General features: G+C 58.1%; 1 protein-coding gene across 1 annotated transcript in view; it reads right to left on the reverse strand.

The window, feature by feature from the left end:
• Positions 1-25,987, reverse strand: part of ZFAT (zinc finger and AT-hook domain containing) — a 145,128-nt gene that overhangs the window by 76,481 nt on the left and 42,660 nt on the right. Inside the window, exons 5-8 of the mRNA XM_066379564.1 lie at positions 13,558-13,746; positions 11,741-11,891; positions 3,376-4,805; positions 2,438-2,670 (exon numbers count right to left, since the gene is read on the reverse strand). Coding sequence (XP_066235661.1) covers positions 2,438-2,670; positions 3,376-4,805; positions 11,741-11,891; positions 13,558-13,746 — 2,003 coding nt within the window. The remainder of the gene's footprint in view (positions 1-2,437; positions 2,671-3,375; positions 4,806-11,740; positions 11,892-13,557; positions 13,747-25,987) is intronic.

The following is a 25,987-nucleotide window of genomic DNA, read 5'->3' on the forward strand; positions in this document are numbered from 1 at the left end:
GACACTGAGTCAGTCGCATGACTCAGCTTGAGGCTGCAGGGGCACGGTCTGGTTCCCAGTCTGAACGGCTGTGGCCCAGGCTGCTGCCCCCGAGAACCCTGCTCTCATCTTGGCCTCACTCCTCGTGAGCTCACGGGAGTGTGTGGTGAAGTCACAGGAATGAGTTCTGCCACCTCCCATTCCCCTGTCCTAAGAGAGTCCTGGAAGCAGTACCACCCTGACAGCCATGCTGAGGAGACAGGGACATGTACCAAGGAGAACCAGGTGGCATACACCAGCTGGTCCAAATGTCAGCAACACCAGCACTGAGACAAGTCCTTTATCTAAAGTGTCCCACTTCCACCTCCCAGGAACTCTAGCAGATTGACAGCCATGCACACATACACATGTGAGCATGTGTGTGCACGTGGTACTGTGTTTACAATTGTGTACAGTGTATGTGTACAGGCGTGTATGAAACCTACCGAAGGGATCACATCATTAAATATATAAACGTCTAACCATTATGCTGGATATCTAACCCTAATACTGAATGTCAACTGTGACTGGAAAAAGTCATTTAAAAATACACATGTGCATGTGTACATGCACATGCCTGTGCATAGTTATGTGTGTATGTACACGCCTGTGTGCACACATGTATACACATGTACATGTCTGTGTGCGCATGTGTAAATGTATGTTTGAATCTGTGCGTACACATGTGGCTATGCACATGTTTACATGTGTGTGTACATATGTGAGTATATGTGTGTGTGTGTTGCTTAGAAAAAATACTTTTGAATATATATTTTATACAGATGGCTACCAAGTCTCAGAAAGGACAGGTGACCTGTCCAGCATCACACTGTGCACATGCTAGAGACAGTATCTGAATCCACTGTCAAACCCCAAAGGGCATGTTCTTACCTACCCACAAGACCTGAAACACCTGCCATCACCCTTAGGGACAAAATGCTACCGTACTAGCAATGCTTACATCAGAGATCAGTGACATGAACACCAAGCTTTGGGAGGCCCACTTTGTGCCACCTGTTAGGTAACACAGGAGCACAGTGAGGACAGAGAGGTCCCAAGGCCATCAGTGAGGACAGAGCCGCCCCAGGGCCATCAGTGAGGATAGAGCCGCCCCGGGGCCATCAGTGAGGACAGAGCCACCACGGGGCCATCAGTGAGGACAGAGCCGCCCCGGGGCCATCAGTGAGGACAGAGCCGCCCAGGGCCATCAGTGAGGACAGAGAGGTCCCAAGGCCATCAGTGAGGACAGAGCCGCCCCGGGGCCATCAGTGAGGACAGAGCCGCCCCGGGGCCATCAGTGAGGACAGAGCCGCTCCGGGGCCATCAGTGAGGACAGAGCCACCCCGGGGCCATCAGTGAGGACAGAGCCGTCTGGGGCCATCAGTGAGGACAGAGCCGCCCCAGGGCCATCAGTGAGGACAGAGCCGTCCCAGGGCCATCAGTGAGGACAGAGCCGTCTGGGGCCATCAGTGAGGACAGAGCCACCCCGGGGCCATCAGTGAGAACAGAGCCGCCCAGGGCCATCAGTGAGGACAGAGCCGCCCCGGGGCCATCAGTGAGGACAGAGCCGCCCCGGGGCCATCAGTGAGGACAGAGCCGCCCCGGGGCCATCAGTGAGGACAGAGCCGCCCCAGGGCCATCAGTGAGGACAGAGCCACCCCGGGGCCATCAGTGAGGACAGAATAGCCCCCAGGGCCAGTTGCGAGGACAGAGCCACCCCCAGGGACAGCTGTGAGGACAAAGCCGTCCCCGGGGCCAGCTGTGCCCCTGGACGGCTTCATCTCAGAGCTCTCAAGGGTCGGCCTCTTTGGTTAGGGAGGATTCGCAAAAATACATTCATTTACTGTATTACACAATCTCCTACCAAATGATTAAATTTTCCACCATGAAGATTAACAGCACCATGAATAAACACATCACTTTTTTAGAAATTACTGCACAGATATTCTCTTGATTTCCTAGTTGTCACACAACTATTAGACGCTAGCGGTCGTCAGCACTGCCTGTGCTCTTACGATGGAGCCCTGTGCTTCACACTTGACAGACGCTGCCTGATTTGACCTCTCCACAACGCCTAGTGGCAGCCACTGTTGCTATTGTTTACCAGTGATTCTTGAGCACTGCAGAGACCCTTGTTTCCTTTCTGTTCTGTACACCTGCTCAGACTTTGCCCCGTGCTGACAACGTTGCACAGGAAGCCAGTTTACTCAGTCTCATCCTTTCTCCATCCACTGCAGAGACGCTCCCGAAGAAAGGAACCCTGGGGCGGAGAGCCTGCGTTGTGAGCGGGCCCCCCGGTCTTGGGGTGGACGCGAACACGCCGGATCACCACAAAGCGGGACACCTCCACACGGGCACAAAAGTGAGCAAGCCAGGAGCACCCAGGGGGGACGGGGCGGCCACTCGGGCTTCTACTTACCAGCTCTGTGTGCACTTTAAGGTGGGCCTGCAGCTTATATTTATCTGGAGTCGAGTAGTCACAGCCATCAGTGGGACACTTCAGCAAGATGTTACTGTGTTTCTGAATTACATGGCGTTTAAGGCAGTTTTTGGTGATGGAAGAATAATGACACTGGGAGCAATAATACAGATGTTCCCGGGTGTGGGTGCGGACATGCATGTCAAAATGCACTTGGTACCAAAAAAGTTTGCCTAAAAAAATATTTTTCACGTGAGAACAAGGAAGTTTCTTGTAGACTGTCACCCTTCACACTTCCACCACACTTCTGTCTGCAAATTACTTCTAAAAGGCGGGAGGCAGCAAACACTAGGGGCGCGACTCTTTCCGCCCGATGTCCGAGCGATGAGAGGGAGACACGGATGTCTACCGAGGACCAATTATGGTGCCCAACAGTATTATGCATATGCATAAATCAAAGAGTCTGTGAACGCTGGTGACTGCTGGGGTCACCAGGCCGAGCCAGACCCCCTGCTCCCTGCGCTGCCGGCTCTCTGGGCGCTCAGAGGCCGTGCTGCTCTATGGCTGGGAGGGTCCATTCAGGGCCTCCCTACAAGGAGCCGCAGCCGCTTCTGTAACCTGTCTCTGCTCCTCTGGGCCTCGGCCACCACTTCAAGCCCTACGTTCCACGTGTCACGTGCCAGAAGACAGACTCTTCTCAGTTAAAGGTCTGGCGGAGGCCCTGGGCTAACCCTCTGCCTGCCTGCACTCCTGAGGGAGCCCACACGGCGGCTGCCGTCACCCTGGCCACCTTCACAAAGACCTCACCACGGGCGGCCACCCCTCGCTCTCCACCAACAAAGGACAGCTCGTCTAGAAGCTGCTCTCCGCAGAGGCGGGAGCTCCACTCGAACGGGAGGTGCCCCGAGGCCGGGCGGGGGCCCTGCTCCTCTCCTTACCGCAGTACTCGCACTCCAGGTCTCCGTAGACCTTCCGGATCCTCTCGCGCAGGCCCGTGTCCATCCGCCTCTTCTGCAAGCTGTCCAGGATCCGCATGAACGCGTTCATGTTAGCCCGGTGCTCGGGGACAGGGCTGCAAAGGCCAGGCGGGCCCAGGGCCGCAGCCCTCCCACCCGCTGCCGCAGGGAGGTCCTGGGCCTCGGCTGGGTTTGACCTGAGACACCCACTGGGCTCTGGCCCTTCAGATGGGAGGGCGGCGGCCTCCCGCCCTCCCCGGGGTGGGCTCTTGGCGCCCTGGGCCTCCTGGTCTGCGTCCGGGCTTCCGGCCGTGGGCAGCAGGATGGCGACTTCGTCCCCTGGAGTCCGGGCGGAGCCTCCAGGCTGGGTGTACGGGGCCTTCTCAGGGGCAGCGGGAGCCTCCGCGGAGGAGCTGTCATTTTTCAACAACTCGCCCGACACGACTGCGTTGGAGTGAAGGTCCGAGGGGACCGCCGCGGCGTCCAGCTCCCCAGGAGGCAGGGCGCTGCTCTCGCCCCGGGAGGCGGTGGCCAGGGGCCCGGCCGGGGCAGCCACCTCCCGCGGGGCCTCCGGCTCCGCCCGCGCCTCCTCGGCCGTCCCCCTGGGCGCGCCGACCCCCGGGAGCACCAGCTCCGCCTCCGCCAGCTGCAGCTGGCCGCCCAGGGCCTCCTGCTGGACGTCCCCCCCGGGCTCCAGGAGGCAGAAGCTCTGGTTGATGGAGCTGGTGAAGACCGAGGCCTCCGGCGCGGCCCCGTGCGCCTCCCGGATGTGGGCGCGCAGCCGGATGGAGCTGACGAACTTCCTGAGGCAGACGGCGCACACGTACACGAAGGGATGCTTCCGGACGTGCAGCGCCAGCGCCTGGTACTTGGTGGCCCCGTGGCCGCAGAGCTCGCAGGCGAAGGGCCACTTGTCGCCGTGGACCAGCATGTGGCGGTCGCGGTCCAGCTCGTTCTTGAACTTGCGCTCGCAGATGTGGCAGTCGTAGAGCAGCTGCCGCTTGCCCTCCCTGGTCAGGAGGCCGAGCTCGTGCAGGGCGTCCCGGACCTGTGCGTCCTGCGGGTCGTGCGCCTCGCGGACGTGCCGGATGAGGTTCTTGACGTCGGAGTACTTCTTCTTGCAGAAGCGGCAGTGCTGCTTGATCTTCTTGTGCACCCGCTCGACGTGCACCTTGAGGTGGCCCTTGCTCAGGCAGGTGAAGGAGCAGCAGTCGCAGGAGAACTTCTCGCCGGTGTGCTTGCGCAGGTGCACGTTGAGGTTGGCCTTGATGGCGCTGGCGTAGCTGCAGTGGGCGCACTGGAACGGCTTCTCGTTGGTGTGGATCCGCAGGTGGGCCTGCAGCGAGTGCTTGAACTTGAAGACCTTGTTGCAGTATTCGCAGGTGAAGATCTTCAGCTGGGTGGGCCCGAGCCTGGAAAGAGACGACAGCACTGTCAGGGCGGAGAAGGACGTTCCTGCGGACGAGCCGAACACGGGAAGGTGCGAAAGTGAACTAAGCGGGGCTGCGGGTAGATGGATGGATGAGTGGATGGGTGGGTGGACGGGTGGGTGGATGGACGGATGGGTGGGTGGATGGATGGATGAGTGGATGGGTGCATGGGTGGGTGGGTGGGTGTGTGGATGGATGGATGGATGGATGGATGGATGGATGGGTGGGTGGACGGGTGGATGGGTGGATGGATGGACGGATGGGTGGGTGGGTGGGTGTGCGGATGGATGGATGGGTGGATGGGTGGATGGATGGACGGATGGGTGGGTGGATGGGTGGGTGGATGGACGGATGGACGGGTGGGTGGGTGGGTAGACAGGTGGGTGGGTGGGTAGGTGGATGGACGGATGGACTGATGGGTGTGTGGATGGGTGGATGGGTGGACGGGTGGGTGGGTGGGTGGATGGACGGGTGGGTGGGTGGATGGGTGGATGGGTGGACGGATGGATGAGTGGATGGGTGGGTAGACAGGTGGGTGGGTGGGTAGGTGGATGGACGGATGGACGGATGGGTGTGTGGATGGGTGGATGGGTGGACGGGTGGGTGGGTGGGTGGATGGACGGGTGGGTGGGTGGATGGGTGGATGGACGGGTGGGTGGGTGGATGGGTGGATGGGTGGACGGGTGGATGGGTGGGTGGGTGGATGGACGGGTGGGTGAATGGGTGGATGGATGGATGGATGGATGGATGCATGGATGGATGGATGGATGGGTACATGGATGGATGGATGGATGGGTACATGGATGGATGGATGGATGGATGGATGGATGGATGGATGGATGGATGGATGGGTAGAAGGATCCATCCACCCACAAGCTAGCCGGACCGGAGGACCTAGTGAACCAGGCACATCCGAGGATGGAAGAGTGGTCCCTGTTTCCCAGGAGCTCACAGCCTGGGGGGGCTGAGGACAGGTGAGCACATGGCTGCACCACCATGTGCGTGTTGAGGGGCCCGTGAGCCAGGGGAGAGGAGGAGGGCACGTCTAACCTGGATGAAGGCGGCTGAGAAACTTGCTGAAGCAGAGGGGTGAGTGGCGGCAGAGAACGGGAGAGGGAGGCAGGAGGAGGAAGATGAGTGTGCCGTACACAACACACACACACACACACACACACACACACACACACACACACACACACACACCAACCAGCTGTGCCCCAGAGCTGACCTGCCTGGATCCCGGGGGCCTAACGGGCCAGCCCTAACGAGTGAGGTCGGTCTGCTCCGAGAGACGGGTACGATCCCCTTGCGCTTGCTCGCCAGCTTCAACAGTCCAGACCTGCTCATTCGTTTCCAGCCATCAGGGTGACAGCCCTGCCCTGTGCTGCACGTGTCCACGGGAGGGCCACCCACGGGTGAAAGACCCCGGTCCTTTCCAGGAAAGGTGATCGGACGTATCTGACCAGAGCCAAGACCAGAACCATGCCTTCCCCAGCGGAGGTGCCTCTCCACGCCTGAGAGGTGAGGGTGTGTCTGCCTGCCCGTGGACAGCACGGGATACGGAGTTCTCGGTCAGGTGGGCACCCCTGAGGCTGGCCAGCAGTGGCCGGAGACTTCAGGGGGGCTAGTCAGGCTGCCTGGTGCTGCAGCGCAGTCCCAGGACGCTCTGGGTTGACTCACACCATGCTCGCTTGCCCTGCAATAGAGAATCTCCGTCCTCCGCCATCACAACTGGTTCTGAACTCAGACCGGGTCAGTAAGACTGCCGTGCAGTTGTCAGTTATTAACCTCCTACGTCGCTTACTAATCAACGCTGTCAGGGCACTGCGTCAGAGCTCACACACGTATGTGGCGGGGAGGAAGCCACGGTCCACCCCAGGAGCCCTGCCCCGTCACCGCAGCAACGGGCGTGCTGACGGAGATGGTGATGGTAAGAGCTAACAGTTACCGAGGCCTGAGCATAGGCCAAACCCTGTGCTGAGCATTTAACCCCAACCCGGTTACTATACCCACTGTACAGGTGTGAGAACTGAGCGGTCGCCCACCGTCAGACAGTGAGTGCGTGGTGAGGCCGGGATTTGAACCCGTGCACCCCGTCTGCCTCCAGAGCCTGCGTGTTCCTGCTCATCCTCTAAATGGTGCAAAAATACTGTGTGCACCACCCTCCCACCCCACCCCCGCCCGCCACAGTGTGAGACCATGCACGTAGAGGAGACCCCCTGTGGGGCTTCCATTACTGTACGAACAGTCACATCTTGTTTCTGACATCAAGCGATGATCACCGAAGTGCTTGCCACAACGTGCACGGGGAGAGGAATGGGCAGATGAGACCAGAGGGCAGTGGGGCTTCCTCCTCCCCCACCCCCGTGGGCAGTGCACCAGGTTCCCTGGGGAGGTCCTCAGAAACACCAGTCGCCCTGCAGTGCTGTTCACCGGACATCACTAAGCCGCACCCACCGAACGTAGGGAACTATCCACACAACCACGTCTGAGCAACACAGGCTGCCTCATCCTTAAATTAAAAATATTTAAATGGATGGCAGTCCATAAACATCAGGGTGTACAATTCACTGGGTGTAATTAAAATATTCAGACGTGAAAGTTACTGGGACACCTATATGCTCAGCCCAAGGCTAATTTAAGAAACTCATTTGGATCCATCCCCGATGATAAAGATATCCAGGATGTGGTACATTTTATCGGTGCAGAGAACACCAAAGGAAGAAATCCTGAATCGTAACGTTAATTAAACAAACACATCATAAATGGTCTTCAGAGAATCTTCTGGCTGCGACGGCTTGGCTATTAGACACATCCCCGGTCAAGTCCTCACCAGGCGCCCTGCCTCCCACGAAGGGGAGTGGATCTGATGAAGGGGGTGAGCAGCCCGCCTCTGACTCCGGTGCCAGCCACACACCGCAGCGGTGCGCTGACGCACGGGCTGATGCCGTGCCCACGCGATTCCCTCTAGCTCACTCTGCCCGTGTCCCTGTTCAGCGAGAGAGCGGCCCTCCGCCTCCACACCAGGAAGCAACCAGGCAGTCAGTTTGGAAGGCCAGACCTCTTGGATCGAAAGAAAGAATACAGGATTCAAATGAAGGTGGATCACTGAGCTGATTCTCACAACAGTTCAGAGTGGGAAGCTGTTTGAGGGACCCAACCTAGCAGATGGCTTTGAACTTCTTTTTTTCATTCACTCATTCATTCAATCATTCATTGAGAGAAGTATTCTGGGCACTGGGGATACAACGGGGGCTCTTGAAGCTAACCTTCTAGAGGAGCCATGGGCCAGCCGAGCAGCTGTGAACGTGAGCAGATAAAGACCCTGGGCCCCCACCATGAGGGAAAAGGGCAGGATCCAGGAAGAGCCCAGGACAGGGCAGAATGACCTCCCTAAGGGGCAGGGCAGGCTGTCCCGAGGACTGGACAGTGAGCAGATAGCTGAAGAATGACCGGGGGCGGTGAGGCATTCAAGGAGAGGAAGAGGCTCCTGCAAGGAGAGATCAAGAAGCAGAAAGCGCTCAGCTGGCTGGAGGGGGAGTCGGAGCCCAGAGAGCGGGAGGGAGCAGAGGAGGGTGCCCGGCTGGAGGGCAGGCTGGAGGGGGAGTCGGAGCCCAGAGAGCAGGAGGGAGCAGAGGAGGGTGCCCGGCTGGAGGGCAGGCTGGAGGGGGAGTCGGAGCCCAGAGAGCAGGAGGGAGCAGAGGAGGGTGCCCGGCTGGAGGGCTGGCTGGAGGAGGAGTCAGAGCTGAGAGAGCGGGAGGGAGCAGAGGAGGGTGCCCGGCTGGAGGGCAGGCAGTCCCGGAAGGCCCCGGCTGGAGAGCTGGCTGGAGGGGGAGTCAGAGCCGAGAGCGGGAGGGAGCAGAGGAGGGTGCCCGGCTGGAGGGCAGGCAGTCCCGGAAGGCCCCGGCTGGAGAGCTGGCTGGAGGGGGAGTCAGAGCCGAGAGCGGGAGGGAGCAGAGGAGGGTGCCCGGCTGGAGGGCAGGCAGTCCCGGAAGGCCCCGGCTGGAGGGCTGGCTGGAGGGGGAGTCGGAGCCCAGAGAGCGGGAGGGAGCAGAGGAGGGTGCCCGGCTGGAGGGCAGGCAGTCCCGGAAGGCCCGGGGCCCGGCTGGCTGGAGGGGGAGTCGGAGCCCAGAGAGCGGGAGGGAGCAGAGGAGGGTGCCCGGCTGGAGGGCTGGCTGGAGGGGGAGTCGGAGCCCAGAGAGCGGGAGGGAGCAGAGGAGGGTGCCCGGGGCTCGGCTGGCTGGAGGGGGAGTCGGAGCCCAGAGAGCGGGAGGGAGCAGAGGAGGGTGCCCGGCTGGAGGGCAGGCAGTCCCGGAAGGCCCGGGGCCCGGCTGGCTGGAGGGGGAGTCGGAACCCAGCCCTCCTAACAGCCATGCGACGCCTCGGAGGGTCCAAACAAATGGGCATCTCACAAAGCTCTCACTAGCTGCACTGTCCAGAGCGGAGTCGATATGTCACCGCAGCTCAGAACTGCTGAATAATTTGAGCGATCAAGGAAAGAAAGTACAGTGTGGCTAATATTAAAAGCAAGATACAAAATTTCTCATAAATTATAAGCGCAATCTTATAAAATATATGGGGCTGAAACAAAAGCCTGGAAGGAAACACATGGAAACTGTTAACGGTGGTTATCTGAGGGTAATGAGATTATCTGAGGGTAATGAGATTATCTGAGGGTAGTGAGATTATCTGAGGGTAGTGAGATTATCTGAGGGTAGTGAGATTATCTGAGGGTAATGAGATTATCTGAGGGTAGTGAGATTATCTGAGGGTAGTGAGATTATCTGAGGGTAGTGAGATTATCTGAGGGTAGTGAGATTATCTGAGGGTAATGAGATTATCTGAGGGTAGTGAGATTATCTGAGGGTAGTGAGATTATCTGAGGGTAGTGAGATTATCTGAGGGTAGTGAGATTATCTGAGGGTAGTGAGATTATCTGAGGGTAGTGAGATTATCTGAGGGTAGTGAGATTATCTGAGGGTAGTGAGATTATCTGAGGGTAATGAGATTATCTGAGGGTAGTGAGATTATCTGAGGGTAATGAGATTATCTGAGGGTAGTGAGATTATCTGAGGGTAATGAGATGACAAATGATCATTAAAACATTTATCTGGACTTCCAAAATTTACTATGCACTAGATCTATACCATATTTGTATGAGAACCTAACAGACATACTGCTGTAACCTAAAAGTTTGTATCTGTATTTTACAAAATAAAATCGTCACACAAAGAAGCCTCTTCCATTACTATTTTACAAGCAACACTATAAAATATTAATAGAACAGGTGACAAAAGAAATAGAGCCCAGATCTGCTAATTAAATATTGAGCACACCTACCTATAACTGGACTAGCGTTTAGCTGAACCGCTCCCCAACAGACCTTCGAGTGTGAAGATAATTAGCTACGGTCTACAAATCAACCTGAGTGGAGACCAGAACACTCTTCAAATTTAATTCCATTACAGTTTTGCCAGAGGAACGAGTACTTTTACAACTTCATCAATAAATCCGGTTGTCCACACTTGCAAGAACAGTGGACTGCGGCTACAAACTAATGAAGCGGCCTGCGAGACATCACGCCGTGCGCTCCAGACCCTTCCCACGTGTTGTATCCTCTGTTCTCGCCGCTCCTGAGTCAGGCTCGGGGGGCGGGGCGGGGCGGAGCAGAGAGGCTCGGAGGCCCACCACCCGCATCGCCTCGCAGCCGAGGGCAAGCTTCGCCTGGGCCGGGCGTGTCTGTCCCGGTCCCTCTCCCCGCCCCGGGAGCTGACCCCTGACAGGTGTTCCCCTGCTGAGCTGCACTCCAGCACAGGAGCCCAGAGCCAGCAGGTGGGTCGGGCACGAACCCTCTCCCCTCCCCGGGAGCTGACAGGTGTTCCCCTGCTGAGCTGCACTCCAGCACAGGAGCCCAGAGCCAGCAGGTGGGTGGGGCACTCCAGCACAGGAGCCCAGAGCCACCAGGTGGGTGGGGCACTCCAGCACAGGAGCCCAGAGCCAGCAGGTGGATGAGGCACTCCAGCACAGGAGCCCAGAGCCAGCAGGTGGGTGGGGCACTCCAGCACAGGAGCCCAGAGCCAGCAGGTGGGTGGGGCACTCCAGCACAGGAGCCCAGAGCCAGCAGGTGGGTGGGGAGCCCAGAGCCAGCAGGTGGGTGGGGAGCCCAGAGCCAGCAGGTGGGTGGGGCACTCCAGCACAGGAGCCCAGAGCCGGCAGGTGGGTCGGGCACTCCAGCACAGGAGCCCAGAGCCAGCAGGTGGGTGGGGCACTCCAGCACAGGAGCCCAGAGCCAGCAGGTGGGTGGGGCACTCCAGCACAGGAGCCCAGAGGAGCCCAGAGCCAGCAGGTGGGTGGGGCACTCCAGCACAGGAGCCCAGAGGAGCCCAGAGCCAGCAGGTGGGTGGGGCACTCCAGCACAGGAGCCCAGAGGAGCCCAGAGCCAGCAGGTGGGTGGGGCACTCCAGCACAGGAGCCCAGAGCCGGCAGGTGGGTGGGGCACTCCAGCACAGGAGCCCAGAGCCAGCAGGTGGGTGGGGCACGAACCCTCATTCTCCCTCAGGAACACCCACCCCTCTCTCCCTCCTCCAGAAGCCCAGGGACGCCAGCTGGTGCCTCGTGTTCCCGGCTCTCCCTCTCAGCCAGAAAACCGTCTGCAGGGCTCAGGTGGTCTGTGTGCACATGACCTCAGCAAGTACGTGTCACAGCTGAGACAGGGGCCCTGGGAGCACGTGGGGAACACCCACGCTCCTTCACTGTGGGCTGCAGACGGGCCGGCATGGAGGGGCTGGCTCTTCGCTTCAATCAAGACACTCATATCCTTGACAAAGCAGAGCCCTGCGCATCTACCGGGGTGTTGTTCCCCTACCCTCTGGGACAGTCACTGGACTGGCTGGAGTCACGTGGAACAGACACTTTACCTGCTTGACTTCATGGGCTGCTCGTACGGCGTCTGCTGAATGGCGTACTCCTGGTACCCCCTCCGCAGCGCCAGGTCGGCTGAGGCAGCCTCGGGGTTCGTGCCTCCTGTTTCCGGGGGCCCAGCCTCAACGGGAACAATCTTGGTAGCACCTGAGATGGAGGCACAACGCACCATGTGTTAACAAGTCACAGTGAGAGGCCCTGACCCCAGCCCAGCACGGAAGCGGAGCCTGGGAAGTATGTGTGTGGCCGTGGGACACCTGTGAAGGTGTTCATTCCCCTCAGGCCACACGTTTAATGCGTGTGCACGTGCTTGGGCAAAGGGGCCCATTTCTTAACAACCTATCAAAGCTTCCTGACGGCCACTTCCCCTAGATCCACTTGTTAAAGCAACACAGATAGACACGCTCCTCTGTGCACCTGCGAGGCTTCGCATGAAGGAAACCACGCGTGTTCAACCTGATGTGCATGTAAGCTGGCGTCAGGGCAGGGCGGAGTCGCGGGCTCAGCGAGTGAACGGTGAACGGGTGCGCGTGTGGGGGCCAGGCCTAAACGTGGCGTCACCTCAGCGCCTCCGAGCCTCGGCGCCCACAGAGGAAAGGGAGGGTTTGGGGGGAGAATGCTCCCAGGTCACCTTCACGGGTGCGACTCCAGGATGGGAAACGATTCAAGACCTTTACTGGCCACGGACACATCACACAGATGTACTTCGTGCGTGTGTGCACACACGTGCACGTATCAAGGGCATTAAGAAAAAGGCTCTACCCACCTCTTGTTTCTGTCACAGCAAAGGAAATAACCATGCTTTTCATTCCTACGTGCAGAAATCTCAAAATGCTGCCATTAAGTTTTCTCTTTAATTACTGCAGAAACTTCCGCTAGGGGTGGCTGAGAACAGAAAGCCTTGTCCTGGGGTTTCGTCTCCCTGAATCATACTGCTCGGATGTAGGGGGGGGCAGATAAAATGACTTTCCAGAAAGTTCTAGCCTCGAATTTTCTGTGGATTATTCTCTCCGTATCACATGACTCAGCACTGAGGTAGTAAGGGGTGTTCACTCACCATTTTCATTTTAAATCACGAGTTACTATTAGTATTGAAAACAGATGCTTAGAAAGCTATCGCTGTTTTGAACATCCTCAACTTCAGTGTTTAATTTTATTTGACCCACATCACCCCAAATGAATAGGGACAAAAAAACATTATTTTACTTTGGAATCTACCATCATAAACCACTTTTAGTCTAAAGTAACCCTGCCTGGAAGAGGCATTTTTGAAATAAAGTGGTATAACAGACCCACGTGCTATTTTATGTGAAAGGAGGGAAGAGAGGCAGAAATTCCCAGTACTATATGACGAACCCACTAAAACTGCAACCAAGGCGTTAGCGGGGGGAACTTAGTGACCAGCTACCCCGCTGAGCAGGAAGAGGGGGAAGGCAGCGCCCAGAAGAGGGCTGGGTCGGGGTGGGGGAGGGAGAGTCTGTCCTCGGCCGCGGCAGGTAGTGGCCCCTGCAGGTGGTGGCCGCTGCAGGTGGTGGCCGCTGCAGGTGGTGGCCCCTGCAGGTGGTGGCCGCGGCAGGTGGTGGCCGCACAGTCAGCGGCCACAGCGGGAGGGCCTCAGCACCTTCCCTGGGAACCTCGTCCACACAGCCCTGGCAGTACCAGCTCTGCCGCTGCCCCACAGGAATGGGCAGGTAACTGCAGAGCCCATCAGCGGTGAGCTGCCCAGGACCCCAGGGCCCGAGGTGCCAGGCTGGCCTCGGCGCAGCCTCACCCAAAGGCCCCCGCCCCGTCACTTCCTGCTCGCCGCAGTCACCTGGGATAGCTTCGTGTGCCGTCAAAACCACGCTTATGATGGGTTTCTTCGCGCCAGAGACCGGCCCGGCCTCCTTTCCTGACGAGATCTTCTGGACTTTCTCCGTTCTCTGCGTCCGCGGTCTTCTCGGGGCCTTTTCCCGATCTTCTTCCTTAAACTTCTTCTCCAGTTCAAGGTCAGACTCGTGACCTACAGAGCAAAGACCGAGATGGATGAAATGCCCTTTCAGAGCAGGGACTGGGTCGGAGCGCGCTCAGCATCTGTGCTCGGCGGAGGAAAGGGCAGGCATGTGCGACGCGCTCGCCGACCCGCTGGGCCAGCAGGCCAGGCATCACCTCTGGTTCTTCAGTCTTCCACGTGAGTCAGCAAACACTCACCGTGCCCCCGCCACAGGCTCCACTGGGCCCTGAGGCCACCCTGCTGATAAAGCAGGCACAGCCCCTCGCTTGTGGTCATGGACCCACAGGACCACAGCCATTCGTCAACAGTGCGGGGGAAGAAAAGGCCTCCTGGACTTACAGCCTAAGAAGAGATCACACACTGACTCACCATGCGATAACGAGGAGGTACGTCCTGTGTGCCGGCACGGTGGACACAGAGACCCGGCCCCGCCCCCGAATGCCCTGTGGTCTGGAGGGAGTGACACCCAGGCCAACAGGTGCAGCCAAGGGCAGACCTCTGCACCTGCTGAAATGAGATGGGATGGTGGGCTCCAGCTGAGAGGTCAGAAGAGACTTTCTAAGGAGGCAACCCTCCTGTTACATGTAAGGACCAAGGAAAGATCAAAAGGTTAGATTCAGGAAAGTGTGCTGGGATTGCCAGAGTGTAGGAGCAGAGACAGGGAGGTAATGATAGGGACCCTGTAAGGCTGAGAACAAAGGAAGACAAACGTTTGCATTCCATTGGTTAGAGACCCTTATCAGAAGTTTATGTTTGAAATTCACCAATGAGCTAGACCCAGCCCCTGTTGCTATGCTGTGTGCGACCCCCTTAGCGAATAGGTAACCGCCACATCTGCTTCTGTATAATGCTTGCTTACTTAGGATATATAAGGACCTAGCTGTAAGCGCCAGGCGCGATTCCCGTTTATAGCTCCTTGTGGGTACGGTGTCTCCGGACACCTGGGAATTCGCCCCGCGCAGGTTAAACTGGCCAATAAAGAAACATCTATACCCCTAAAAGTCTCCGAAGTCTGTTCTCATACCCGGTGCATGCTACATTACACACGCAAAAAAAAAAAAAAAAAAACAAGTGTTTGTGGCAACAGGAAATGCCACAGGTCTCTGAGGCAAAGGACAGGGGGTGGAGAAAACAGCAGTGCTCCAATAAGGAAATGATAGCAGAGACAAGGAGTAACCCTCAGCCAAGCGTCCCACGTTGCGGGAGGAAGGACCTGAAGGACTGACTTAGTTTGTTTGAAAAAAATAACAAACCCCAGCTGTGAGGCCCTTTATCAGCTCCTCGAAATAAGCTACAACACAGGCAAGAACAACGGGCCATGTGAACAGTCAAGGAAGAACGGTTCGAACCTCCTCTCTTACCCCCTCCCCTCCTGGAGACACAAAAGTCAATCGGTCTGCAAACAGAGATGTCACAGAAATCGGGCACTTGTCACATGAAAGCTAAAGCAATACAGGGAGACTCAGAAAAGCCAACCCTGGGGAACTCATGTTCTGTTGCCCCTTCCTCCAGCACTTGTCTGAGCGTCTTTGTCCCTTTGCTTCCTGGGACAGTGTGGCCAACTCCACGGAGAAGCGGGGGCAGAAGTGACATGAGTGGAGAGAGCACAGCTGGGCCCAGAGGACTGGAAGGCCATGAGCAGTCTGGAGCCTTCGGTGAGGGCCAGGGGCCCAGGCACCGACGCTCAGGGAGACCAGTCAGCAGCACAAGTGAAGGGCGTGGGCCAGGCACGGCTCAGGGGACAGGGCACAGGCCCGGGATCCAGCCAGGGCTGCGCGGCTGGGTCCTGGGACCTAGTCACCAAATCTTCTGACTGTCCAAAGGGAGACTGGAAATCCAGATTTTCATATGAAATCTGAATCTTCAGAGTTGACGCTACTCGCTAATCCAAAGATGTTTAAAACAACAGGAGAGCCATGCAAACCATGCCCCAGGCCACAGGTGACCCGCCTCTCTGAGCCGCTCTGGAAGGCAGACAGGGGCCACCGCAGCCCTGGGGGGAGGGGCTGGGCTGAACCGGGCCTCAGGTCTACACCGCCCCTGGGAGAGTGAACTTAATGGGTTCAGAAGACTTTCAAAAACTCCAGGCAGTGGGTATGTCAGCCACCAACAGAGCAACAGCCAACCTCACGCACTACCGTCACATCAGCCTGTGGGGCAGAGACGCCTGGACGTCAAGGTGAGCGCCACGGGGGCCGCGAGCCCCTGGACACACGCTGCTGCAAATCCCACCAACAGAGCAACAGCCAACCTCACGCACTACCGTCACATCAGCCTGTGGGGTGGAGACGCCTGGACGTCAAGGTGAGCGCCACGGGGGCCGCGAGCCCCTGGACACACGCTGCTGCAAATCCCTAAGCCGGACGCACACAGAGGGAAGGAGGGAGGGGCTCTTCTCTCTCAGAATCCCAGCTGCGGACACAGGAACTGCTTCCTCAGAGCGTTCCGACAAGAAAATAGGAACAAGTCCACGCGGCTCTTGGTCAGAGCTGAGCGGGGCGGGTGGAGGCTGGCAGTGGGGGCTTGGGAAGCACCGGGTTGCCACGAGCCACGTGGTGAATAAGGCAGGAGCCAGACACAGGGGAGAAAGCACAGGGAGACAGCCTGAGGCAACTGGGCAACTCGGTGCTCCCCAAGACTCCAGCCGGCCTGCAGCCAGACCCGCACACCAATGTCCCCGCCCACGGCTGGAGGGCAGACACACAATGGACGGGCACACGTTCTTACCAAGGCAAAGCTGTCCAGGAGGAGGCCAGGGAAGGACTTGGCTCATGCAAGCTGACCAAAGCGGACACTGATTTTCTATGTCGGATAAGTGCGAGTCACCCTGACCGCATCATCGGGGGCTGGGAACATTTTTCAATCCGGCAGAAACAGTCTTACGGGTTTTTAAGAACTGACCAGAAAAGGTCCTTAGTCATGTAATTTGTATCAGCACCAAACACGTTAACACAGAACTGAAAAGAAACATTAGCTGACGAGAACATGAGTCACACAGAAACTGCACATCGCTCTCTACGGCCAGAGTCAAGAACCGTTACATACGTGTTTCCCTTGGAGAACGCGTGGACCCCTAAAAAGCTACAGAATGGGGCCAAGCAAATGATCTCCACAGTCACTGCCAGCGAGTACGTCCTGTGACGTCTGATGCGCACTGTCAGGTGGCAGCTTCTGTTTCACTTACGTTTAGCGGCTGCCGTAAACACACTGCGAAAGGTCCACAAACTGCCTGCCTCAGAGAAGCCCCCGCAGTGGCCTCCATCCTGGGCGGCACGTGTGCAGAAGTAAGCCCGGCTGAATGTCAAGGGGTCTGGGAAGGGGTGGTAACAACACATCACGGGATTTTTTTTTTCCTTTTTAAATGGTGCTCCATCGAACAGAAGCATTTGCCACGGGACACAATTCAGTACACGGGTGACACGGCAGGAACAGAGATGCTCGCGTGGAAAGAGGACGTCAATGAGGGTTTGCCGTCGCGGGCCCGGGGCCTGCAGCAGGAACCTTGCACGCGCAGTGTCGACAGGAAGGAGCCAGAGAGGGGACAGCGTCTCTCCCGCACGCTGCACTGGGCGGACCGTCTCTACAGCCACCTCAGCAATCGCAGGTTAAGAATACCGTGCAGAACTGGGCGCGTATGGATGGTGGACTGCAGGGGATGAAGGCTCAGGAGATTATAAACCAATACAAAGATGTGAGTCAGGGCCCCGGCCAGGTAGCTCAATGGATAAAGCATCGACCCGGTGTGCCAGAGGTCATGGGTTTGAATCCCTATCAGGACACGTATGAGAAGCAATCGTTGAGTACACAACTAAATGGAAAAACTAAATGAAACAATGAGTTGATGCTCCTATCTCTCTCTCTCTCAAATCAATGGAAAAATTTTTAAGAGAGAGACGTGAACTGGCCTAGGAGGCAGAAGGGAGGGTGAGAACCACATCTCTCATCACAACAGCCCCTATTCGTGCCCCGGCGATCACCCACCACTCCCAGGGACAGCACTGCCCGGTCAGCCCGGCAGCCAGAGCGGCAGGGCCCCAGCATGACCTGGGAACCCCAGGCGGCTTCCGGGAATGGTCTTCTCCCCTCGATAGGGAGAAAACGCCCCTGCTGTCAGCCAGCCGTGGCTGTGTCCATTGCCTGGAATTCAGGCAGCCACCAGACCCGTGAGAGTCTAAGCCCAGCACTGTCTTGAGGGTCGCAAAGGGAAAGACGGGCCCGGGACGGTGAGGGCACAGCCCCATCACAGGACCAACCCTGGAACCGCTGCCCTCACACACCATCTCGTTCCGTGAGAGGTCGGACACGCCCGTTTCTGACTTGTCCTCCACTGGAATGTATCTCGGCTAGCACGCTCCAAACCGTTCTCCATGTTGTCCCTTGTCCTAGAGTGAAGCATTTTCAAATCCAAGTCTGAGCCCTGCTGAGACCCCTTCAGTGGCTTCCCTCCCAGCGGCACTAGGAGAGAGGGCTAGACAGGGTCCTCCGGGGTCTGCCCTGCGTCTCTCTCCCACGACCCCTGCACCTGCGAGGCAGGACTGCCAAGCACACGCCCACATGCACTTGTCTGCTCACCACCATGGACTCCAACTACACTGAACTACAGGTTGGCCTCACATCCAGTTCACAAGCCCCTTCTTGTCCCCATGACAAACTGAGAGGTGGCTCAGTTACCCACGCATGCACGTACACACTCACAGATGGGCCTGGCTGGGGCCAAGAAGCGACTTCCACAACCATCACTCTGCTCCGTCCACAAGGAAGTGTGTTCCACTGACAGGCGGTTCACACACCATGGCACCAGAGTCTTGCCTCTGAACAACCCCTTGCTCCTAGCCCACCGCTCTGGTGGGGCCCTGGCCCCCCTGTGCTGAAGGCTGAGTGGGGAAACAAAGGCTGCGTTAGCTCCGTGTGCCCTTGGCTGAGTCCCCACAGCAGCAGGAGGCTACTGGCTCCTACTCACTTTGCAGATGAGAGGCCCACGGCACACCCCCACTAGGCACACCAAGCAGTGGGCTGGGCAGGGCGTGCACAGGTCACACCCACGTCTTCCAGATGCTGCCTTCAAGATAAACCACCTACCGGCCCTGGCCAGTTGGCTCAGCAGTAGAGCATCGGCCCAGCGTGTGGAGGTCCCGGGTTCGATTCCCAGACAGGGCACACAGGAGAAGCGCCCATCTGCTTCTCCACCCCTCCCCCTCTCCTTCCTCTCTGTCTCTCTCTTCCCCTCCCGCAGCCAAAGGCTCCACTGGAGCAAAGTTGGCCTGGGCGCTGAGGACAGCTCCATGGCCTCTGCCTCAGGTGCTAGAATGGCTCTGGCCGCAATGGAGCAACACCCCAGATGGGTAGAGCATCGCCCCCAGGTGGGCATGCGGGTGGATCCCAGTCGGGCGCATGTGGGAGTCTGTCTGATTGCCTCCCCGCTTCTAACTTCGGAAAAATACAAAAAACAAAACAAACAAAAAAGATAAACCACCTTCCAAATATCCTGCTTCTTGTACATGTGTCAATTACATCATTAATTTTAAGGTATATAGTCTCCAAATTGTATTAAATGTCTAAAACCTTCACTGAGCCCTAGAAAAGGCTCTTTATAAACCCAACAGAAAACAGGATGTAATTTTAGTGAGGTCAACAGCTGACATCTGTCTGAGGTGCTTCAAAGGCAGAAGACAAGGCTGGGAGCCACCAAACCCCATGAAGTCTCCATGGCTGCACCCCAGGTGGGCCAGCGAGGGCACAGGAAGGGAGGCCAGTCCTAATCCCATCAGCAACCAGGGTTTCAGGACGGAACATCTGACAGTGGTCTCAGCCCGCCTGGTCCTCTTCCTGTCGTCAATAATCACGAGAGGGAGGCAAACGGTAGTTACTACCGGAATGACACTACTTTATCTTCCGACGGGGACATCACAGTTTGCAAAGCCCGCTCGTGGGTCCTGGCTGTGCCCGTGGCTCTGTGATCACACGCTCAGTGTGCCTCTGTAACCAATCTTGTCATGCTTCTCTCCCCCCTCATGGCTCTCACAAACACGCTCTTCCGGAACACAAGGCACGTGGCTGGAGCTTCCCTGTCCACCAGGGCCACACCACACTGCCTCACTGTCCGAATCTAAGACACTGTCGCTGTGTTAGGACGGGGGTTTCAAACGCATTTCTTTTAACGGCAGGACCTTTTCAAGTGAACTCTGGGCAATTTTAATATAAAGGATCAATAAAAGGCTGTGACTTCCCTGGTTAAAGTGGGGGGAGGTCCCAGCCAGCCCCCTCCCTCACCACCACGCCGCCCTCCCTAACCCTCCAACCTCGGCAAGAGCAGCTTGGAGGAACCCTGGAGACAACATGACGACGACCAGGTGAGGGTGTTTGAGGGGCTGTGCCAAACGCCACTGTAACTACAGTCACTGCTCCGAGTGGCCACGCAGAGTCAGGTGCGTGAGCGCAAGTCCAGGCTCTGCCTCTAGCTGAACGCAGCTGGAACTCCCTAAACCACCCCTTTGTGAGGTGCCAATGGGGGGTGGGTAGGGTCCCCTCACTGTGCGGGCCGGGGCTGGACCTACCCTCCCTTTGGGTTCCCCCAGAGCTGCTGTGGGTGCCCCCCTCACCCCGCCTGCCAGCCTGGGGTGTCTGCCAAGTCACTGCCATTCTGGGAACTGTAACTTGTAATTTCTTGACATCTGTACATTATTGCTTTTCAACCCCAAGCACATTAACATAATTCTTTATATTCCATTTCCCTGTGGAAAGAAAGCAGCGTTTAAAAGAGCAATAACCCTGCGCAAGGTGGGAGCAGATGCTCACGGGGGGAGGGGACACGCCCACAGAGCTGAGACCCCCACTACTACGGGGCCCTGGCACCCCCGCACAGGGAGGGCCCCTGACACAGAACTGCAGGCAGCGCTGCTTAAGGAGCAGAGACCGAGCGTGCATGCTGTTTGAAGGGAAAGGAGCAAAAGTCCAGTGTCCCTGTTATTCTAGAAAGTTCCCATTTGCTCCTCCAGGTCTACCCTCCACCACTCTGCACCCACCTCCCAGAGGCTGACCTGGGGGGGGTCACACAGAGCCCCATGGTCCTCTGGTCAATGGAGGCGCCGGTGTCGATGGGAGGGGCAGGGCAGGGTGGCGCCCATGCTCCGTCCGAGCTGTCTCCCTGCCTGGTCACCTCAGGTTGACTTCACCTCTGCCAAGGCCTCAGAGCTCTCCCTCAGAGCACTGGTGACCAGCAACCCCTCCTCTGAACCCAGGGTGCTAACACCACCTCACTGTTACCACACCCCCAGGACCTACCCCTGCCCACACATCACCAACAATCCCTTTAGTAAACTCTCAGGGTGCCAGTGTGAGTGTGCCACCCGCTTCCTGCCACGTCTCGCAAGCTCCGTGGGGCCGTCCTTCTCGTCACCTCTGAATGCCTCCTCTTCCTGTCCCCAATCTCACCTTCATTCCCTGCCGTTCGAAGTAACTGACACGGCTGCTGCTCAGGGCAGCACAGGCACAGTCCCAGCACCGATGGACTCCTTACCCCCGCCGTCTCAGCCAAGCTCCCTGCAAGCACTTACCACTGCACGGATCCCGCTCTCCCCTTCCCCTGGGGGTCCAGCAGCAGGGTCCTCAGGAGGCTGCCCTGCTCCTCTGCTCTCTGCTTCCATCCTGTCCCCTGATGACCATCTGCTGAGGGCCCCCCGGGCCAGGGCTACACACCCAGGTGGAGGACGTCCCCACGGAGACCCAGCACCCACCAAACTCAGTGTGGGACCACACGACCTCATCTCCCTCCCCCCAAACCTGCTTCGCCTTGGAACTTCAAGACTCACAGGGCCTAGCGCCCAGGCCGACACCTGGACAGCCCCTCTCTGCCCCTCCTGCTTCCTGCCCATGCCAACCTCTGCCCCGGTCCCGGGTGTCCCCCTTCCTCCACGGCTCCAGCACATGTCCCTTTCCTGTCACCCAGTGCCCTGCTGAATTCAGATACTGCAGCCCCTCACTGGGCCGCTGACCAGCCTCCCTCACCATCCGCACGCGGACCCCACGTGGACGTGGCACATGCTGTTCCTCCCGCCAGCGCGGCAATCCTCCTCCTGCCCCTCCCCCACTTCCACCCACTCATCAAGCCTCTGCCCAAGCCCCCCCGGACCACCACCCTGATCTCCCAGGAGGCTCTGAGCACCTCCTCTGAGCTCCCTGAAGACCCCGTGGAACCTACAGGTGCTCGTCACGATTAGCCCACAGTGTCGATGTCACTCTCTGCCTGGCCCAGCGAACTCTGGGCAGCTTCACGGCACACACCTGTCCCCTGGAGTCACAGAGCCAGCAGCCAGCAAGGGCTCGGTCCCTGCCTGTGGCCAATGCGGGGATGACCGGCAGCAAGGGTTCCAACTACCCCCAGCTTCTCAGCCTCTAGCCGCAGGCTCGGGCACTCACACGCATGTGCGCACCCACACACGCCCTCTAACCGCAGGCTCGGGCACTCACACGCATGTGCGCACCCACACGCGCCCTCTAACCGCAGGCTCGGGCGCTCACACGCATGTGCGCACCCACACACACCCTCTAACCGCAGGCTCGGGCGCTCACACGCATGTGCGCACCCACACACGCCCTCTAACCGCAGGCTCGGGCGCTCACACGCATGTGCGCACCCACACGCGCCCTCTAGCCGCAGGCTCGGGCGCTCACACGCATGTGCGCACCCACACGCGCCCTCTAACCGCAGGCTCGGGCGCTCACACGCATGTGCGCACCCACACACGCCCTCTAACCGCAGGCTCGGGCGCTCACAGGCATGTGCGCACCCACACGCCCTCTAACCGCAGGCTCGGGCGCTCACACGCATGTGCGCACCCACACGCGCCCTCTAACCGCAGGCTCGGGCGCTCACACGCATGTGCGCACCCACACGCGCCCTCTAACCGCAGGCTCGGGCACTCACACGCACGTGCGCACCCACACACGCCCTCTAACCGCAGGCTCGGGCGCTCACACGCACGTGCGCACCCACACACGCCCTCTAACCGCAGGCTCGGGCGCTCACACGCATGTGCGCACCCACACGCCCTCTAACCGCAGGCTCGGGCGCTCACACGCATGTGCGCACCCACACGCCCTCTAACCGCAGGCTCGGGCGCTCACACGCATGTGCGCACCCACACGCCCTCTAACCGCAGGCTCGGGCACTCACACGCATGTGCGCACCCACACGCCCTCTAACCGCAGGCTCGGGCGCTCACACGCATGTGCGCACCCACACACGCCCTCTAGCCGCAGGCTCGGGCACTCACACGCATGTGCGCACCCACACGCGCCCTTCCTGACTCCTGCGCTTCGGAACCCTGCAACGAAAAACGAAGCCCATCGGACACAAAAATCTCAAGGAAGTTCCTGGTGCTGTCTGTTTCCCACCCTGTACTCTCAGCGCTGGGACCTGCACCTGGGTTTCCACCCTTCACACAGCCTTTCCTCGTCCTGACGGTCAGACTGGGCAGGCGGCATGGCAACGGGCTGCTGGAGAGCTCACAGTCTGTTGGGGCAATCGGACACCTGCAGAAACGCCCCGGGCATTCACTCCCAACCAGCGGAGCTCTCACACTCCAGAGCACCTGTTCTAAACTGCCCCAGAACTAAGTCCCAGAAGGCTGGAGAGAGTGCCGCCAGCCACACTGCTCGAGGCCAGCACGGCTGACCACACAGCAGACTGCTGGGTGGGGTCCTGAGACACCAGCCCCGTGGGCCATCGCTGCTGCTCCCAGGGCCAGCAGTAACCCTCCCCAGCCTGCGGCACGGGCACCACGCCCCTCCCCTCAGGCGTTCTCACGTCCTCCGCCCCCCCCAACCCCCTCAGGGGGCCTTGGTCTTCCACACGACCCCCTCCTCACCACATCCTAACTTTATTTTATTTAATTAGTTGTGTTTACATAGATTCTAGGGTCACCCCGAATGCCTCCTCCCTCCCCCATATTCCTCTCATCATCTCCCTTGTCCCGGTCTCTACAACGCCCTCCCCCCTTCCCTTCAGGTTTATCCCATCCTATTATCCCCTTTCCCTCTGTCCTCTTTTCCTCTGGTCCCTTTGATCCCTCCTCTGTCTCAATTCCGTTCCTCAGTTCTCATTATTCCTTGGATTCCTCAAATGAGTGAGGTCATATGATATTTTTCTTTCTCTGCCTGGCTTATTTCACTCAACATAATAGTTTCCAGGTCCCTCCATATTGTTGTAAAAGGTAAAGATTTCCTTCTTTTTCATAGCCTCACAGTATTCATACAGATGGCCAATAGACAGATGAAAAAATATTCAACATCACTAATCATTAGAGAAATGCAAATTAAAACCACAATGAGATATCACCTCACACCAGTCAGAATGGCGCTCATCAACAAAACAACACAGAATAAGTGCTGGCGAGGATGTGGAGAAAAGGGAACCCTCCTGCACTGCTGGTGGGAATGCAGACTGGTGCAGCCACTGTGGAAAACAGTATGGAGATTCCTCAAAAAATTAGAATGGAACTGCCCTTTGACCACACCCTAACTTTAGAGAACTGCCCGCATTCCTCAAAGGCACCCCAGACCAGAAGCTGCAGGCTTTGCACCAGCTGCCAGGAGGGAATGATAACACCTATCCCACCTCCTCCCCACTGCCACAATGCCAGGTCAGGAAGCTCTCCAGGTCGCACTCCACAGACAGGGGTCCTGCCCGGCCCTCTCACACTGGGGGGAGGGCCCTCTGACATCCTGCATCTGTGCACCGCTGCCCTCCTCTGCACACTCGCAGCTGCTCAAGGGAAGGGGCTCCTCTCACTCAGCCAAGCCCAGGAGCAGGAGGAAGGAGGAGGCCAGAACCCAGTGCCCAGGGGCCCCGGCCCTCTGCTGTGCCAGCTCCCTGGCAGCCTGGGAACACCCGGTGCCTGGCGTCAACCGCTGCTGGGCGGCCACGCCACCCTCCCAGCATGCCTCAGCAATGCGGTTGTCACAGCAGGAGAGAGCACGCCCTTTCAGAGTGGGAGTCACACACACAGCAGCTACTTGTCCTGGGAAAGTCCACTGCTTAAAGGCCCACTGTGTCACGGGCTCCACCGCATGCCATCAAGTCCCACCATGCAGGACACGGCAGGCAGCCCACTGAACCTCGGACAGCAAAACGCAACGGGGTCCCTCCTTTCGCCCCAGGACCCCAGGGGCAGGCTTCGGCCGCACTGTCAGTGAGCGGCACCCCCGCAGCCTGGCCTCCAAGATGCTGAACAAGAAAGTCTTCCCTCCAAAGTCCTGCTTTTCAGAAGAGGTTTCTAGCTGAGACATGTGGACGGTGGGGCCGGTCACCAAGACAGAATAGGGGAGGACCCTCTGTTAAGGAGCTAGATAGTGAGTGCAGTACACGGACTTGGAACACTCACACTGACAGACAGGCTCGAGCTCAAGACAGTCTGGACAAGAAGGATGTTTGTTAAGTCACCACAACACATCTGGTGGGTGACTTCATGGAAATAAACAACCACACAGCAGTCCCTAGTGACAGTCACCAAACGTTTCCAGTTCTCCCCACCCCGGGCACATAGCCAGGGTGGCACTTCCCAGCCCCATGAAGTCGGGTGGGGCCATACAATCAGTTCTGGCCAATGAACTGCACGGGCAGAAATGACAGATGCCACCCTGGGCCAAGGCGGAACATACCTCTTATAGCGTGGAGCGAAGTGGGCAGAGAGGGGCACAGGAAGGGAATTATGGACTGTGCCAGGGCACACGTCACCCTGCAAGCCCACCGAAGACAGGGTGCAGCTGGAGAGCCCGTCCGAGGTCACCTCCAGGGCTGCGCACAGCTGATCAGCGCGGGGACGGAAGGCAGGTGACGAGGCAGCGCAGAGAAACGCCCGTGCCACACGGGGTCCACAGAGGAGAGCGTTACGTGCAGGGCCTGGCACTGCACTACCTTCCCAGCGGTGGATTTTCAACCACAGCCTGCTCCGAACAGATTTCAGTGGGAGCAACTGTATATTATCAGGTCAGGTGGTCTGCTTCCACAAAGACAGTGGACAACCCTCGACACGTTGTCAAGCATCGGCATGAAGGCCGTAAGTGCACTGAGGTACAATCCTAACATAAATACTGTACCTTGTCTTCTTTAAGAGGGATTTAACAAGAGTAAGTGGACCTTTTGCAACCCTCTGCATAAAATGACCCCAGATACAACAAGCTTGGCAAGGTTCAGAAGTCCCGTTTATCAACCTGACATGTTGACTTCTGTGGGCTGCAAAATGTTGTTCAA

Source organism: Saccopteryx leptura, chromosome 3 (genome assembly GCF_036850995.1).
Source record: "Saccopteryx leptura isolate mSacLep1 chromosome 3, mSacLep1_pri_phased_curated, whole genome shotgun sequence".
Taxonomy (NCBI): domain Eukaryota; kingdom Metazoa; phylum Chordata; class Mammalia; order Chiroptera; family Emballonuridae; genus Saccopteryx; species Saccopteryx leptura.